We start from the raw sequence: 17,808 nt of genomic DNA, 5'->3' as shown, positions 1-17,808 counted from the left end.
TCTGCACACACCCAGAGGCGCGGCTTTTCTCCCGAGGTTCAGGACACGCAATCCCTCCAGCCCCCCGAGCCCCGTCCCCAGCTTCCACACCAGCGAGTGGGCAGGAGACTGGCTCGGTTCTGAGTACATCAGAGTCCCCCACCCCCACAGGGGTCCCACATCTCTCTGCTTGCCCCCGACGGGCCTGCTCCAGGGAGACGCTGCAGCTCTGCCCGTGGCCTCAGCAAACCTTCCGGAACTCGCCAGCTGGACGGGCCAGACAGCCCGGCTCTCCGAGCCTGACTCCACCCCACCTCCTGCTGGAGCCACCAGGAGCCCGTGATGCCACCATAAATACGACCACTTTATTGACATACAGGAGTACTGACAGACGACCACACCCTAGCGTGAGAAACAGTGCCTCCTCCCGGGGCGTAAAGTGCAGCGGGTCCCTCGTGCGCGTGACAGCTTCGTGTAACGAGGCAAGTGGATGCTCGTGCGAGATACGACTCCTCTGGAAGGAGCTCCCCTAGACGGGATCCGGGTCCGAGGTGGCCTCTGGACCCCCTGACCACCCCAGCCCTCCTCGACCCCGTCGCCCCGCAGGGGGAGAGGACGTTCCCAGGCTCCTCCGGTGGGGCCGGGCGCCGGGCCGGGGGCTGCCGGTGGGAACCACAAAGAAACGCCTTCCCAGGCAGGGGCGGCTCTGCTGGAGTGCTCTCCGTCCCCCGGGGGAGAACAGAGGCTCAGGGCGGGTCTTCACAGCCAGGCGCCCTCCGGAAGGGTGTCCGTGGGGGGCCCCCAGGGGCAGGGCGCTCGGGTGTCCGAGGGGCGGCACAGGGCCTAGGTGTGCGGGGGTCTGCAGGAGCGGCAGCACGCCTTGCTGTAGTACCAGTGGCCGCAGAGGTTCACCTTGATGGCCAGGGCACAGTTGGTGCCAGGCTGGTCCTGGCAGCTGTCATCTAGGGGAGGGACACGGTGTGGGGGAGGGGAGGCGGGCATCAGAGGCGGCCGGGGGGTGAGAACTCAACAGGACCAGACCCCCACCTCATCTCCCCATCTGCGGGAGCTGGGGCTCCTCGCGGGTGGTCCAGGCAGCGGAGCCCCCGGGGTCAGGTGGCCCCTACCTGCCCATGATCCCAGGTGAGGGGCAGTGGGGCCCCCCGGCCCGCCTCGGGCCCTTGAGCACCACTCCTCTGCCGGCCCTCTCCTGCCCCTGCCCCAGCTCCCCAGGAGGGCCCAGTACCCCCCCCCCCAGGGTTTGACCTGTGCACGGGAAGGGCAACGCCAGAGCCAGGGCGGGAGGACACCTTGACCTCACTTCCCAGGAGGCCCACAGGCACACAGGCGTCCCCTCTGCTGAGCAGGCACACAGGCGTCCCCTCTTGCTGAGCAGGCACGAAGCCACTCATCACCTTCCCGGGTGCCCCCACGGAGCCCAGCACCCGGCCCCTTTTCCGGGCACTCAAGCCCACGTCGGCCCGCACCGGCCAGCCTCCTGCGCCCGGCCCCTGAGCTGTGCGCCCTGTATAGGCCAGGCCTCCCTGGATTGGGGGACCTCGCCCACAGTCGGCCCCACCTCCTGAAGCCAGATGCCCGTCTCCGCGCGGCTCCCCGTCAGGTCTCACTTGCTGCCCTGCCCACCCCACCTCCCAGCCAGGCTCAGCCATTCTGCAGGGGGCGGGCGGGGGGAGCCTTGCTTCCCGTAGGACTTGCCGTCACAGCCACTAAACCACTGAGTCCTCCTGGCGCCTCGACGGACACCTGCTCACCCCTCGGCCTCTGGCTCGGCCCACCTTTGTCAGCCTCCCCCTCTTACCTGGGGGCTCCGTAGGGCAAGGCTGCAGGTCACAGGCCTGCCTGCCGACGGGCTTCACCAGCGGGTCACAGCCCCGGACGATGTCTGTCCCCTGGTAGCATTTCACGTCTCGCATCCGCACGCCCACACCACAGGTCTTGGTGCACTGATGAGAGGGACAGCATGACCTAAGCTCCCCTCCCCACCTGGCAAAACAGGGCTTCAGGCCAAAGAGGAAACCCACCCCTCCCCCCAGGCTGCTGAGTCGCAGCGCGCAGGCAGGGGTGGGGGTGGGGGTCACAAGGCCTGACACTCGTCCCCACCCAGGGCTGCTCAGCTTTACCAGCTTTACCAGTCATGGCCCCCCTCACTGTCCCTGGGTGGGTCCTTCGGTTTCAGCTTTCCCAGGGCCCATGGAACAGAACACTCCAGACTCACGGGGCCATGGCTGACGGAGAACACTGGTTTCCAATCCAGTAAAATAACTGTGTTTGTCGTGGGCCAATTAAACCCATCTTCCAAAGTCACCACTCCCCCCCGCGGCTCCCCCGTCCAGATGTTCCCCTTGGAAAACCCCGCTGAGCTACCCTGAACACCAGGGACATCTGCTGACCCCAGATGCCCCGCCGGCCTCCTGCCAAGATCCGACGGGCGGTGGATCCCTCTCGCTCCCCCGGCTCTGGGTGACCCCGCATCACCCAGGCACATCTGGGACCTGAGCCTTCGGTTCCCCAAGGGGTCCAAGCGGGGGGAAGGCCCCAGCCCTGGACTCACCCCACTTAACTGATTTAGACTCAGCCCCTCCCGGCGTCGGGGGCAAGAGGAGGTCAGATGGGCACTGGCACAGAGGACCGCCCACGGCGGGGACCCTGAGGAGCCTCTGACTGTGTCCCCGGAGGGCACCCTCCGCCCGGGGGGGACTGGAGAGGAGTGAACGCCTGTGGAGCCCGCATCCTGGGGGGCGGCCGCAGGGGCAGAACACCAGAGGTCCAACGCCTCAGTCACCCTGCACCCACCCATCGTCAACAGGGCAATACGGGGATGTCCCCCCCAGCTCTCAGCCCATTTGCGGGGGACCTGCTCCCTCTTTGTGGCTCCCCTCACTTCCAGGTCTTGGTATCCACCCCCCAGCACAGCACCCGCTCCTGCCAGGCCCCGGGCCCACCTCCGCAGCCGCCCCGTCTTCTGAAACTGGCTCTTCCCTCACCAGCCCCTCAGCCCCACCTGAGGCCCTCCCGACCCTCCGGCCCAGCCAGGCCAGGGAGGGGAGGGCGGACCTTGACCCCCACCCTCAGCCCCTTTCCTTCTCCCCAGGTGGGTCCTCCCGTGGGTGACGCAGAGTGGAGGTTTGCTCTTGAATGAGCGTGCGTGGGCGCTGTAGAAGGCAGAGGTCCCATGTGGGGCAAGACTGGCGTCACCTCAAGTCTTTCCAGGGGAACCCTGAGCCCATGTGGGGGCGCGGCACTCGTGGAGCCCCCAGACTCACCCTGTCTTACTCCCCAAGTCTTCACCTTGAACTCTAAGATTGGGGCATTTGGCCTCCATCATCCTAGCGACCAAGACCATGGAAGCCTGGGGTGTGTATGTTGAGGAACACAGCAGAACATCACGGCTGAGTGCCTGAGGCTCCCTGTCCCACACGACACCCCGCAGTGTCCATCTCGTGTCCCCCTTGCTCCCCACAGTATGAGTGCCCATGAGGACACGGAGGCCGGAGGCTCTGGAGACCCCCGGTCACATGGCCTGGCCGCAGCCGCACTGGCCCCGGGGCTCCCGTTCTCTGCCCCTCCCCAGGGACGTTCAAAGACCACTCGTGGCCCCCCCCCACTGTCCCTGGGTGGGTCACTAGGTGGAGAGAGGTCTGGGGGCCCAGGAGAGGCGTTGTTGCTAAGGACACATGGGGAGAGCGCAGCGGGGGTGAGTGAGGGCCGCTTACGGCAGGACCGGAACGCAGGGCCGGCCGCGAGCGCAGGGGCCGGCGGCGTGCTCACCTCGGACCAGGGGCTGGTGTACCACTTGAAGCACGGTCTCTCGAAGCAAGTGCTCTCCTCGGGGGGCTTCTTGGCGAGCCCGCACTCAGGGCCACTGCGGGTCTGTGGCTTCCCGTTGGCCAGCTCCATGCACAAGACCAGCCTCTTCTTCACGCCTCGGCCGCAGGTGGTGTTACACTGGGGCCAGGGGACAGATGGAGCCGGGTCAGAGGCCAGAGGCCAGGAGGACCAGAACATCGCACACACGACTGCGCGATACGGCCCGGTCCGTAAGGCGCCCCTGGCAGATGGGTGAGCTCTTTGGTGGAAAACCATCGGGCCCCAGACACATTGGATCAAAAGCAATTGTGCAGAAAACCAACTGTTTTGAAACAGAATGGCGCATGACCATTTGTCCCAAGCGGATGCGGCAAACAGTGGGCCCCCTGCAGCAGCTTGGTGGGAACCACGGGTCCAGAGGGCAGACGAGGTGGTCACGGGAACAAATGGCTGCTGGCCCCCGGCACTCACCCGCTCCCAGTCCTGGGCCAGCCAGTGGGCGGGGCAGTTCTTGTCCCCGCAGGGGTGGATGGCCAGAGGCTTGGTCTCCGTCTGGCACTGCGACTCCGGCACCACCCGGCCGTCGCCCGTCTTGCAGTACACGTGCCGGATCATGCGGCCGTGGCCGCAGCTCCCGCTGCACTGCAGGGGGGAGGCTGGGGTTAGGGGCGGGGCCCTCTCCAAGTCCCCCCACCTGCTGCGTTCCCAGAGAGGACCGGCTCCCGGGCTCCCCGGGCAGCAGCAGCGTGGGGGAGGGAGCAGTTGCCATGGCTACCACTTTTTAAATAACATTTTCTGTTCTAATTACAGAAATATTCCATGCTCGGTGAAAAACAGACGCAGAAAAGCACACCTAAAATACCTAAAAAGGTCATTGTGTACCCAACACCCCCAGGGGACCCCAGTGAGCAGCTGAGCAGCTGTGACCCAGAGACAGACAGACGGGGAGGTCACAAGAAAGGGTTAGATTCCTCACAATAGCAGGGAGGGCAGCTGGTTGGGTGTTCGAACCCCACGTCCTTACTCGAGACAAACAGGGAGACTGAGGGGCCGCAGGGCGAGGGGCGGGGACCCACCATCCCGGGGCAGGGGTGGCAGCCGCCCTCCCCAGCCCGCCGTGCCCCAGCCGGGCCCTGCCCTCACCGGGCCCCAGTCGGAGACAGTCCACTGGCGGTCGCAGGGGGGGCCCGTGCAGTCCTTCTCCCCCACGGGCCTGGTGTCGGGGTCACACAGCTTCTCGTCCTCCGAGCAGCGGATATCCCGGGTCACCACGCTCTGCTCCCCACACTTGGCGGCGCACTGCGGGCAGGCGCGGGAGCGCGGGGTCAGGGCGGCCCCGTGCGCGGCCCCTGGGCCTGCGGACCCGCTCGGCCGCGCGCGCTCACCTCGGACCACTCGGACATCTCCCACTGCGGCCCACACGCCGGGTTGCGGCAAGTCTTGCGCTCCTCGGGCCGCACGGCCTCGGCCGCCTCGCACAGGTCACTGTACACGGAGCTGTCGAAGCCGGGGGACAGCATCTTCCAGCAGCGCACGATGCGGACCTGGTAGCCCTCGCCGCAGGTGCGCGAGCACTCACTCCAGCTGCTGGTCTCCCACCTGCCTCGGGACGGGGCCGCCCTCAGAGACGCCCCTTCCCTGCAGCGGGAACCCCATGCAACCCCTGGCCCCGGGGGGAACGTACCCCCGACCGCGTCCACGGCCACGGCGACCTAAGCACCCCCCATCCCCGGGACCTGGTGAGGCCTCAGGGTGGAGGTCCTGAGCCCCCCAGGAGTCACCCAAGGTCAGGCATGGGGGCCCGTGCCCGGAGCCTGCGCCCGCCAGCCTGCCTAGCAGCCCACGCGGCCTCCACCTGCCTCCCCCGCCCACCCTCCCCACAACCCCTGGCTTTCCCGCCACTTCAGGACCCATGTTCTGGCCTTGTTCCGTGGCCTATACTGTTGCTTCCCCCCAAAGTGCCCTCCCTGCTTCTATGCGAGATCATGCTTCAGTGTCCCCGAGCCCTGTGCTGCCCCCCATGAGGGCTCCCAGGGGGTAAGGGCAGGCCCTAGCACATAACCAGCTTCTTGGAAGGGAACAGATATGCAGGAGACAGAGGGCCCAGATGAGGCCAGCTGGAGGGGGAGAGGTGTGTAGCCTTGCGCTCCTCTGGGGACCCCATCATGGTCATGACTGGGAAGAGAACGTGCTGAGGGCCCAGTCTCTGACCCTTTGTGCTGCAGCGTGGGACAGGGCGGACCCGCTTTGGACGCCCACGCCAGCCCCCCACCCACAAAGCCGGTGGTGGGGGCCGGATGCTAGCTAACTCCTGCTGCTCCTTGGGGCTGAGGTAAAGCCGCCCCCCAGCTGCCCCCACACCCCCCGCCCAGGGCGCTGGGTGGCAGGTACCTGGGCTGGCACTCCCTCCCGGCGCAGAACTCCTGGACGGGCTCCGGACGGGTGAGGGCGTCGCAGAAGCTGTCGTCCACCTCTATGCCGTCGTAGCGCACACACATGGCGTAGGTCGACAGGACCCCTGGTTCAGGACACAGGAAGGGCCCGTGAGCCCCAGGCGAGTCCCTTGGAGACCAGCGGGTGGGCCACGCGAGCACAGACAGGTCACCCGACCTCTCAGAGGTCCCCCCGCTCGCACTGGGGATAACCGGCTTCTAGAACAGCAGCAGAGCCCAGGGACGAGGGCTTCATGGACCTGAACTCTCCGCGCCTGTGCCTCCGGGTCTGAGCCCTCGTCACCAGCCCCACCCCGGCGCCATCCGGCTCAGAGCGAGCGCCCACCTCGTTTGTCACAAACCCCGGGCTCAAACTGGCCCTTTACAGCCCAGAGGAAACGCAGCCACGTGTCCCCGACTTCACTCCTTCAGCGGCCCCCATCCCCGTCGAGCGGGCCGGTGGGCGGACGGCCGTGTTTGAAGCGCGCGTCGTTCTGGCCCCGCCGGGCTGCCCCCAGGTGCTACAGTCCGTCTTCAGACTCTCCCTGCCCTCCTGTGGCACATCGGAACCCTTAGCCGACTCTCTGGGACGTTCTCGAGCCACTTCCATGTGTGTCCCCTCCCTGGAGCCCCAGCACCCCGTAAATCCCCTCGGGGGACCCTGTGTGACGGGCCGGCTCTCACCCGTTACTCTTGGTTCTTTGACCCCCCCCAACCTGTCTGGTCCTCTTGCCCGGGCAGCCCTGCCGCGGACACCTGCGCGGACACCTGGGCCCCACGCGCCGAGCAGCGGCTGTGTCCCTGCGAAGGAAGCAGGATGACGCGGGGAGATTGGAGGGGGTCGGTGAAGGCCGGTGGGGCTGGGGTCTGTTGCTGCTGGTGTGTGTGTGCGAGAGAGAGAGATGCGGAGACCCAACCTCCCTGAGTAACGGAGACAGTGGAGTCCTCCTCAATGGGGCTGCCGGCGCCCCAGGAGGAAACCTATTTCCCCATTGATGGAGAGCCCCAGCCCTCCCTTCCCGGCGGCGCGTGTCTGAAAGCCGCCGTCTCTCCAAGCCCCAGGCCTGGATGGAACGAAACTGCCTGGGAAGCAGCCTACAAGGGGATTTTTTTTTTTTCTTTTTTCCGTAGAGGACGAGCCAGGTTACAATCACTCGCTCCTCGGGGCCAGCACTGGGCTGCGTCGTCTTTTGCCCTCTCTTGGGGCCGGTGGGGGTGGGGGGTGGAGGGGGCCCTTCCTGGCCAAGTCTGCTTGGTAATGTTCCAGGCCTTGGAGACACCAGCTCAGGGGCCCAGGGAGGTCCAGCGCTGGGGACTTGCAGACCCTTGCCAAGTGCCTGACTACCCATTCAGACCTCACCATTGACCGGGAACGTGGCAGGGCTGGAGCAAAAGGTACTGGGGTTCAAGACCCAGCTCCTTGTCTCCTTCATCACGGCAGGCTCGCAGGAACACTGTCGGACTCTCCAGGCCTCAGCGTGGTCATCCCCAGGTTGGGAACGTCCCTGAGAGCCTGGGTGAGTCGAGGTACCAGATTACTTCGTCACGTCCGTCTCGAGTGCAGAGCTTTTCAAACCTCCTCACGCATGGGGCCTTCCCTTTAAGCCAAAGCGAGCAGGGAGCCTGGGCTCATGAAACACAGATGGGCGTGCTGCACGGGCAGGGGACCGGGCTCAGGGCCCACCGGACCCACCACTCCCAGCCCTCACCCCGAAGGTGCCAAGGGGCCCCTACTGTGTGCCTGTGATCCCGCACAGAGTCCATGGGCCCCAGAAGGCGTGTGACCCCACTACCACCTGGCCCGGCCTCGGCACCCTACAGAATGGGGTTTCCAGAGTAGCTGGCCAGAGTCACAAGCTTCGAATTCGGTGGCGTGTACAAGAGGTGGTGGCCGGGGGGCTATTCAGCAGGAACCCGACTCGGCCATTTCTGCCTCCGGCCACCTGGGCCGAGCTGGGTGCCTTCGTGGTGATGGGGAGCTCACCCCCTACCAGGGCCCTTCATTTCGCTCCTGGCCAGCCTCGGGTAAAGGAGAGCGTGTCCTAGAGCAGAGCCCGGCCTGTCTGTCCGCTCTGTCTGTCCGTTTCCTTTCTTCTTTCAACCTCCCGTGTCCCTTGGTTCACAAGAGGCAGAGCCAGCCCATCCCCCTGCCTGGCCACTCTGTGACCCAGGAAAAGTGGCTCTGTGTCCTTGCTGGGGACTGTCTTCTGCCCAGGGCCAGGCACTGCCCCCCCCATCTCAAGGGCTGTCAGCTCCGCAGGGAGCCCTGCATCTGGGAGGGAAACAAGAGGCTCCCAGACGCAGAATGTCAGGACAACTCCAACACCCGCAGCGTCCCGGGGAGACCGGGCGGCTCTGTCCGACCCCGTCTGTGCACTGCTGAGACAGCCTCTGGCAAACCTGACCCCCCGCCCCCACGTGCCCAGCCCCCTCGGGTCAGCCCGCTGAGGAGGCTCTCTAGGGGTCAGCGGAGGGTGGCCGTCGTGGAGGCGGTGCCCATGTGCGAGCTCCTCCCCCGGGCATCTCCTATGCTAACCAGGGCTGCAGGAGGCGCACGTGAGCCCGCCCTGACCACCCGCGGCCTGCCTCATCCTCCCACAGGCCAGAGATGGCAGAGGCCGATGTGGGGCTGTGGGACGGGGTTGGGGCATCACACACTTCGAGCAGCTGCCCCGGGTGTTGACCCAAATATGAAGTCGCAGGCGCGGGCGAGGCGGCCCTTGGGGTCTCCCTGCAATGCTTCCCACGGGCGCGGGCCCTGGGTCTGACTCTGAACATGTAGCAGCCCCCGGGGAGGGAAGCCCGGGTCCCAGCACGGAGGTGGCCAGCCATGTGGGCAGACAGACGCGGGCCCGAACCTCAGCTCAACACTTGTAACTGACCACATGTGTCTGTCTGTCTAGGAGCGACCGAGGCAGGGGTGGGGGTTGGGGGTGGGTCTCTGTTCCCACCTGTTCCCCTGACAGGGTCCTCGACTCTGCCCCCGGCCCCCGTGGGTCGAGCTCCCCTTCCTAAACTGCTGTGAACAGAAGTAAAATCCTTACCACTTGGGCGGTCTAACTTTCAACCAAAAGGACGTCCGCCCTAACAAAATGCCATACAAAGAACAGCGGACAACGGTGTGCAGGGGGCAGCCGGCACGAGCCCCAGGAGGCCAGGCCGGACTGTGGTCTGGTGCGGCCCCTGGGAGCCGGAGGACGCCGACTCCTGTCCCCTCACAATGCCGTTCCCATCAGGAAATCAGGAGATAAGCTCCCGGGGGCAGGGGGCCCGCAGCTTCCCCCCACCCCACCCCACCCCGGTGCAGGCAGGCTGAGCGTGTGTGGCCCATCTGGCGGCCCGTACCTGTGGCACAGGTGGCACTGCAGGGCTCGTGTGACGAGAGCTTCCACCGGTACATGTCTGCGGGGCTCACGCCCTGCTTGCGCGCCTTGGGCCTGGTCCTGAAAGGTGTGGAGAAGAGCGTGAGCACTCCCGGAGGGGCTCTGGGCCCCCAGGCTGTGCCCTCAGGGAATAGCGAGCCTGCCCTGGCCCCGGGCAGAGTCTACACTGTCCGAGTCAGCCCGTGTGCTGTCCAGAACAGGGGACAGGAGGCGGCACCGCAGGGAGGCACGTTTTGGGAGCAGCAGACGTTGGCCTCTCTCTGTCCTCGGCCGGGGGCCGTCCGGGCACACGGCACGGCAGCGGCCCCGGCTCCAGGCTGGGGGCGAGTTCGGGGCTCACCCGCATGGCCGCGGCTCCCCGCACACGTGCCGGCTCCCCGCTGTCACTTCCCAGCACGGGCAAGTGAGCTGCTTTCCTCCACTCCCCCGCAAGGGACGCAGAAGGCCCCTTCCACGCTGAGAACGTGCCGTCTCAGGACGCAGCCTGAACGGGGACACTAGCCGTTCGGCCTCCCAGGATCAAAACAGCAAAGCCCAGCGGCAGACAGGGGAGTGGCCGGTCCCCTCCAGACGCCTCTGCCCAGGTCTGAGATGGCTGTTGTGCAGGGAGAGGGAGCTGAGGCCGTGCCAGCGACCAGCTATGATTCTTGGCCAGAGCCCGGGCGGCTGAAGCCAACTATTGTTAGGACTGTTTGCTTCTTTGAACCAGTTGGTGTGCTGGGGCCTCCGTATCCGACGTGCAGGCCGGGTTTGGGCTCAGCGGGGGAGGAGGGAAGCGGCGCCCCAGACTCGGCTCCAAGGTGTGGCCGCTGGCGCTGGAGGGCGGCCCCCAGGAGGGGACGTGGGGCGCCGCTGGCACACCGGACACTGCTCTGGTGCCCCGCGCCCCTGCCCTTCACGCCCGTGGGGGCCGGCTGACGACTGCCCCGAACCGCCACCCTTCCACGAGACGTCCACGTGGGCACGTTCCCAGGTCCCTTCACGGGGACCTGCGGCTCCCTCGGTGGCCGGGCTCAGTACAGGTCCCGGGGCGCATGCTCTGAAGGGCTTGCCCGTCGCCTCTGCGACCGAGACATTGGTTTGGATTCAACTGGGAGCTCGCTCTGCTTCCAGGTTTGCTGCGTGGACCAGCCCCACGGTCCACTCTCGGGGAACGTGGCCCTGAAGGCACATGTCGCTAAAGCCACCGAGCCCCTCACCTGGTGACTTCACAGCCAACAGCCAGCCCTTCCGTCTCACGGACCTCCGGGTTGGGGGGGAGGTTCCCTTCCTCCTCCTTAAGAGCGAGAAGTGCTTGGGCCCCTCACCCACCTAAGACCTTGTCATCTCAGAGCAAGGGACCCACAGGAACCTGGAAGGGAGCCCCAGCTGCCCTGCACAAGTCTTCCGGGGAGGAAGGGCCAGGGAGCCCCCGTCCCAGTGCCTGGCTGGGAGGACTGGAACCCGGCTCCCCGGGTGCCCCCCTTTCCGTGACTTTAAATTCTCCCCGAGAACAAGAAAGATGAAAAGATCCCACCCGTGCCCACCCCCCCATGGGGAAGCTGTACTATCTTCAACTAATTACACACTCCTTAGCCAGCAGGCTGCGTGACTCATTCCGACGAGGGAGAGAGAGAGAGAGAGAGAGAGCGAGCAGCCGGCTTCAAAATAACCCTTCGGGGCTGAAACACAAATTGTATTTCTGGAGGTGCTGCCCACGCTTCTCTCTCCCACGGCCCACATCAGGCCACCAGAGCCCCTCTAGAAAACCCAGTGCGCCCGTGCCCAACACCGCAGCGTGCCTGCCAGCTTCTGTTCTTGGAAGGAGTGAGCGCCCCAGGAGGAAAACACCCCCAGGATCTCTGCGCCACCCACGCCTCTCCTGCCTCCCTTTGGAAGGAAGAGAGTGCCCCTCTCGGCCAGACGCGCTCAGACAGTGGCCGAGTCTCTTGTTTACAAGCGAACCAGCAAGCCTGGTGCCGTTCTGCCCGCTCCGGGGCTAGTGGGGGGGGTGGGGGGTGCTAAGTCCCCGTGTGCTGGTTCCCAGCATCTGCGCCTGGTGACCAAGGGGCCTCCCTTGATTGTTTGTGGCTGCTCGGCAGAGATGAAAATAACCTTTCCTTTCTGAGCTGCCCCTTTGATTTCGGCCTCTCGGAGCAGACACAACTTCCTGTGTTTGGACAGCGCGCCGGCCGGGCTATTTTGGCCTGCTGGTTTCCCCCACGGCCTCCCTGGGCCCTTTATCTCCAAAAACCATCTTTGGTCTCCCCGCGGCAGCATCCTTTGACGGGCAATGGCTGGGGCTGGCGCCGCCGCATCTCCCCAGGTCCGACTGGGACCGGCCAGGCTGGCTGAGTGGCCACAATCAATCCTATCAATCCCTATGGCCCAGGAGGCCCCGGGGCAGGGGAAGGGGGAACAGTCGTCTGGGTTTGGGGCAGGGGAGACACTGAATACGTGGCTTAAGGACCCAAAAGCTCGTGTGTTCGTGGTCTGGCCTGGGGATCCCGGGCTGCCCAACCGGCAGGCCCTGGGGCGTCCTCCTAGCCCCGCACTCGGGGATGCGGAAACGGAAGCCGGGAGTGGACAGGAGACACGCCTGAGTCACACAGGAAGTTGGGACGGTGGCCGGGGGCCCCGATGCGCCTTCCTGAGCTCTCTCCGCGCAGTGAGCCGCACGAGGCAGCCGGGCCTCTGCGCCGCCCCGAGAAGGCCATTCAGAGAGGGACGCCAACCGTCTCCGGCGCCTGCAAGGACCCCGGCCCCGTGCTGGAGGCTCCGCGCTACTGCCGGTTCTGTTTCCCGAGTCCTCATCCGGGGCTGCCCCTGGGGATAGACCGTCACCCTCCGGGCAGGCCTGGAGCCGACAAGAGGGCAGCGAAAGACATGGAGACCAGCCTCGGAGGCTTCAGGAACCGGCTGCCCCCCCAGGTGCTGGCTCGCGGTGAACACCGGCCCTTTGCCCCTGGACCCCGCTCTCTGACTCGACGTGCTCCTAGAAGCAAAGCTCACCGCCCCTCCCGCCGCTGGGTCCCACGTGCCCCCAGGCCCCATACCCTGCAAGCTTGCGGGTCTCTAGGCAGGTGGGCAGACAGCCCTGGTGGGCCCCGCGGGAAGAAGGGCGGCCTCAGAAGCTTCACTGTCCACATTTGCAAAGAATTCCACCCAGAGGGGGGCCACTTTGCGGCTCTTGTCCCCAGGCTCATGGGTGAGAGGGTCACCCCGACCATGTCACCTTGTGAGTGAAGCCCAAACCTTCTATTAAACCCAGTCCTCCAGGGTCCCAAGGAAGCCCACCTCCGCACCCTCAGCCCCATTCCTGTTTGGGGTCTAAAGCCGGGGGTTCGGGTGGGTCTCCAGAGACAAAACAGAAACCGCCAAGTGCTTCCCACCTCCAGCACCCCTGCCCCGCCGCCTCCACCAGCGACAGCCGAGCCTGACTCGCTCCGCTTGAAACAGCTGGAGCTGCTCCCCGAGCTTCTGGGGAACAGCAAGAGACCCTCCATGGTGGCCATCGACAGCACAAGGGACTTGTCACCAGGGATTGTCTCCTGGCCGGGATAGCAGCAGGCCTGGGGCCACGCTGCTCCCAACAGCCTCCAACCCAGAGCCAGCTGTGACTGTGCAGGTGTCTCCAGGTGTGTCCCTAGCTCTGGGGCCCTGGCCCCAGGTAGGCCCTTGGTTGACATATCCCAGGGGCACCTCCAGCCCCTGAAGCAGAAGGACTTATTCCCAAGGCCTGATTCTGGGGTCTGGCCGCTCGCCGAGGCCCCACTGGACCTTTCCCCGTCTCCTCTCTGGCCTGCAGGGAGGGTCGAGCCGAGCCACTCCACATGCACTGAGGAGCCTGGAGCACCCGCCGGATCCCAGGCCTTTGGCCTCCCCGGCACGACTCCCTCTGGGTCCCTATCACTGTCCGAACACAGTGTTGTGACAGGTGTTTCCACGCGCGTGGATGCTTGGCCCGAGCTTGGCTCACGATGACCCCTCAGAATGGTTCTCCTGAACCAGAGCTGGGGTCACACATGGGCGCTCGGCACCCCCTCTGACTCACGGGCCAAACTGGCGGGAAAGGCTCTCTAAAACCCAGGCTTCGGGCGCCTCCTCAGATCCAGGGGGCAAGAGCCTGCGCAGGAAGGGCTCTCCGCCTCCGCCCCAGGGTCTGGCCTCACCCACCGAGCCTCGCCCGGCAGCTCCAGCCCTACCTGGCCTTGTGTGTCCGGTTCCCGGCCAACGTGGGGAGGCTGGCACTGGCGTTGGGGAACGGGGCCTCGGAGGACACGTTGGTCATGCCGTCGCTGTGCAGCTCCAGGTAGGACCCATTGAGCAGATAAGCACCGCCTCCTCCGTTCTCCTCGTAGTCCGCGTACAGGCTCTCGGCTGCCGAGCTCCTCGGCCCGCCCGGCGCGAAGATGCTGTTGCCAGTCTCGTTGAAGGGGAGCTCCCTGGAGTCAGACCCTGCGCCCAAGAGCTGATCGGAGATGACATTGGCAGAGAGGAGCCGCTGAGAGGGGAGACGTGCGTCCACCTCCTGGTCATCCTTGTCCCCCGCGAGAGCCGTCCCAGTGGCATTGCCGTCTATGAGGGAGACAGGTAGCTCACTCTCGAGCGCTCCCTCGTGTGGGCGCGAGGGCTGCCCATGGGGGCAGGGGGTAGGAGGGGGGCTGGTGTGGCCGGCAGCAAAGACCCGAACCGGGAGCCCCCCAGAGGCAGGTTTTTGCCCAAGGGACGGGGTGCAGGGTGCCAAGTAAAGGTGCGTGTGCAAGCCGGCCCGGATACCCTCTGGCAGGAAAATCTGCTTGATTCCACCGTGGATTAAATAGGGTCCCCCCAGAGCTCCCACTGGCCTGGACCTCAGCACGTGAGCTTATCTGAAACAGGCCTGCCTCTCCCAGGCAGACACACGTAGCAAGCCTCCCGTCTGCGGGGCTGCTGGGGACAGAAGACCCCCTTCTTCCTAGGAAGCCCCCGCCCCAGCCTGTCGCTCCTGGTTACCTCGGAAGCCCTTGCCTCTGGGAGGCCCCTCACAGGACCCGCCGCCGGCCTGCTCGCACACCTCGTTGGTCTCCTGGCCTTTGCTCAGACCCAGCTCAATCCCCGGGCCCAGGTGGCCGAACAGCCGGTTGTCCAGGCCCAGGCGCTCGGAGGAGGTCTGGCCGTAGAAGGAGCCGTTGTGCCGCAGGAAGCCCAGCAGCGCGGCGCCGTCCAGCTCCTGGCTCTCCGCGCTCTCAGACGCGGGCTCGGAGAAGCTGTAGTAGACCGGCTGTAGGCGGCGGGCGTGCGGCGGCTGCAGCAGCGTGTACTCGAAGGTGATGGAGGGGCTCTTGCCGTTCTGGTTCCACACCTGCGGGGGAGAGGAATTGGGACCCCGCCCCTTCCACACGAGCCTGGAGGGGCGCCGAGGTTCCGCGCCCCCAGCCCCGAGGGCAAAGATGCACTTTTGTCCCGAGCGGCCAGACGCGTTTCCGGCCGTGGCCTGCAGCGGAGCCCTTCCCCCAAAGAAGGGGGTTCCACCCAGGTTGCCCCTCACCCCTCAGGCAGCCCGACCCAAAGCCTGGGGAGCAGGGGCACACCCCGGGACGGGCAGAGGGAGCTGTCCTCCCCAGGTACAGGCCGTGGCAGGTGCCCAGAGGATGTTCTACGAGTCACAAAGCCGACTAAAACCCGATCTGCTTTTGATTCTCACCACAGGCCAGAAATCCCATGGTGTAGCTCTGGGAGAAAGTGCTAACCTGCCGCTGGGGCAGGTCCAGGAGGCTTAGAGGAAGGAGGCCAACGCTAAGTGAAGGGTGAGGCCCTGGCCGACGGTGGGGGCGTTAAGGAAAGGCGGCAGATCCCTCCGAGTGACCGTTTCCCGCAGGAGCACCCGGGGGGACCTTCTGTTCTCCAGCGTGAAAGGAACTGTGCCTGTGAGGACGCGCTGGCATCACTTGGAGGGACAAGGAGGGACGCCGTTCAGTGTCCACAGACCATAGCAGACGGCAGGACACACCGTCGTATAACCAGAATCCCCACAATCGTCGCAACAAGGCCGGCTGCCAGGAGGCCTGTCCCACAGAGACCTCTGCACACAGCCAGGAGGACAAAGGTCTCCCAGGGGACAAACAAACCGGCCCAGAAAACCAGCTTCTTGATCTATAAGCTCGAAAGAGAATCGAAGATGAATATTCAAGGGGCTGAGGGCAGCTGCCCCAGGAAATCCCATCTCCACCGGATTTCCAGGGCCGGCATTCATACCCACAAACCACTGACCAACGGCCAGGGCCTTGGAAGAAGGCCACAAGTTTATAGGGTAACGACGCCCCCTGCTCTTCTCCCGAAGAGCCGACCGTCACTGACAGTTAAGGTTCGCTGGAGAAATGGGTCGGTATTAGCGAACCAGGGTCCGGGTTGTCACGGTTAATCAGGGACCCAAGCCATCATCCCTGCCCCCTGTGAGTGTGAGGGCATGTGGGGGACTAGTGGCCCAACTATGGCCCAAGTCTGGCTCACTGTGTATCTGCTGGAAGCAAGGCTTCCCCGGTTCCCAAGTTCATGGCGGGTAGTCGGCTCCTCAGCCCGTCAGGTAAGAGCTACTACAGCGGGGAGAGCTAAGCGGAAGCTCATGAGCCCAAGCCCCTCCCCATCCCCATCTGAGAAAGCAAATCGAAGACAATATTGCATCCTGGGGAATTACAGAGATTAGGGCCACTCCTGGCAGCCTGAAGAAGACGAGGCAGTGGCCCCACCTCCCCCACCGAACTCAACAGTTTGGCCCCTATGGAAACAAGACAGGTCCAGGAGGGCGATGGAGAACCCCCCATACCCGCCCAAGCCGGGGCCCCAGCGGCAGCCCTGCCACAGAGACGGCGCTTTCCCTGGAGCAGATTAACATGACCCCAAGCTGATTGCATGTGGCCGCTCATGGGGCAAATGCCTTCTTTTCGAGCCCGACCAGGGAGGAGTGGTTTCCGTTCCTGGGACGGACAACAGTACACGTTGGCAGTTTTGCCCCAGGGCAGTGTTCAGCAAATCCCGCTCCCCGACTTCCTACAGTGCAAGGGGGTCTGGACCTTTCTACAGAACCTCACACGGGTCTTCTTCACAGCTAACATCGTGTCTACCGGACCAGCGGACCAGGAAATGGTCCAGGAGGCCTCGGCAAAGCATCTGTATTCCGGAGGATCAAATGTTCAACCCTATAAAGACTCAGTGCCCAGCCCCCACCGGCAAACACCCCAGGACTCGGTGGCCTTGGGCGCGCCAGGACACTCCTTGAAAGTAAAGATCACACCATTGCATCTTACTTCCTCCCTACGACGAATTTGGGACGTAGCGTATTTCGTATCCGGGAATGCTGATCCCACCCGCATCCTGGATGCCTGAGGAAGTTGCCAGGCCTCAGTGGGGTCCTGGGGAGAAGGGCTCTGTGGCAGGCAAGGCAGTGAGGCAAACAGTAACAGAGAGAGCTAGGGAGAGACAGCATGCGGACCGCAGCGGCCGGCCTCCACGAGGCAGTGACAAAGGAGTCCCCCGGCGTTCTGGAGCAAGGCCGTTGTTTGGAAAAGAGCTTCCATATTGTCTGGAGCAATATGCGTTGTTTGGAAAAGAGCTTCTGACACAGTACTGGGCCCTACTAGAGATGGACCCGTGGGACCCCAGGACATCAAGGGACCGGGGCAGCCAGCGCGAACTCGACCAAGTTACTCAGTCGGGAGGGCCCGGCAGCGGTCCACGGGGAGCCGGCATCGCCCCATCCAGGACGAGGCACAATCCGGGCAGAGGCTGGATCGCAGCTGATGAAAACCCTCGGCCTCGGAGCCCCCACCCAGCACCTACCGCTCACAGCGGCCGCTGCGTGGGTGCCATGACGACGAAGTCAGGGAGGAGAAAAACAGCCAAACTTGAGCCCGGATGGGTCCGCTCCGTGTGGGGCATGAGCTGAAAACGGGACCCGCTTCACCAGGACCCCATTCAGGGGCGGCTTCGCAAAATTGCCCCCAAGGGAAATCCTCCCAGTGGGCTTCCTGCTGTGTGTGCGGCGCGAGCCCTGCTCTGTAGCAAACGCAGAGTAGCACAGGTGAGGACATGTCCTGACTCGTGGCAGGGTGGCCTGTGGCTTGGGTGGCGGGTTGGGGTCCTATTGGCCAAGGTGTAAGACCACGGAGGGGAAGGTCTGGGGGAGATGCTGGGGCTCGATCCGTGGGCGTCAGATGCCGGGGAGTGTC

At 65.0% G+C, this 17,808-nt stretch overlaps 1 protein-coding gene across 3 annotated transcripts in view; it reads right to left on the bottom strand.

Annotated features, from left to right (window-relative positions):
- Nucleotides 1–322: 322 nt before the first annotated feature.
- The window catches only part of ADAMTSL2 (ADAMTS like 2), a 31,038-nt gene continuing 13,552 nt past the window's right edge, over nucleotides 323–17,808 (bottom strand). For 2 of the 3 annotated variants that reach the window (XM_004757010.3, XM_045082697.1), the window contains exons 10-19: nucleotides 14,597–14,945; nucleotides 13,807–14,179; nucleotides 9,585–9,682; nucleotides 6,199–6,325; nucleotides 5,193–5,406; nucleotides 4,951–5,106; nucleotides 4,279–4,449; nucleotides 3,769–3,945; nucleotides 1,799–1,943; nucleotides 323–941 (exon numbers count right to left, since the gene is read on the bottom strand). In XM_004757010.3, coding sequence (XP_004757067.1) covers nucleotides 823–941; nucleotides 1,799–1,943; nucleotides 3,769–3,945; nucleotides 4,279–4,449; nucleotides 4,951–5,106; nucleotides 5,193–5,406; nucleotides 6,199–6,325; nucleotides 9,585–9,682; nucleotides 13,807–14,179; nucleotides 14,597–14,945 — 1,929 coding nt within the window. In that variant the 3' untranslated portion in view covers nucleotides 323–822. The remainder of the gene's footprint in view (nucleotides 942–1,798; nucleotides 1,944–3,768; nucleotides 3,946–4,278; nucleotides 4,450–4,950; nucleotides 5,107–5,192; nucleotides 5,407–6,198; nucleotides 6,326–9,584; nucleotides 9,683–13,806; nucleotides 14,180–14,596; nucleotides 14,946–17,808) is intronic. The other variant, XM_045082698.1, reaches the window with a different exon arrangement.

This window comes from Mustela putorius, unplaced genomic scaffold, assembly GCF_011764305.1.
Source record: "Mustela putorius furo isolate JIRA1106 unplaced genomic scaffold, ASM1176430v1.1 tig00000596_pilon_pilon_pilon, whole genome shotgun sequence".
In the NCBI taxonomy this organism is placed as follows: Eukaryota; Metazoa; Chordata; class Mammalia; order Carnivora; family Mustelidae; genus Mustela; species Mustela putorius.
Note: the sequence above shows the minus strand (reverse complement) of the source record. Positions and strands in the feature narration are given on the sequence as shown.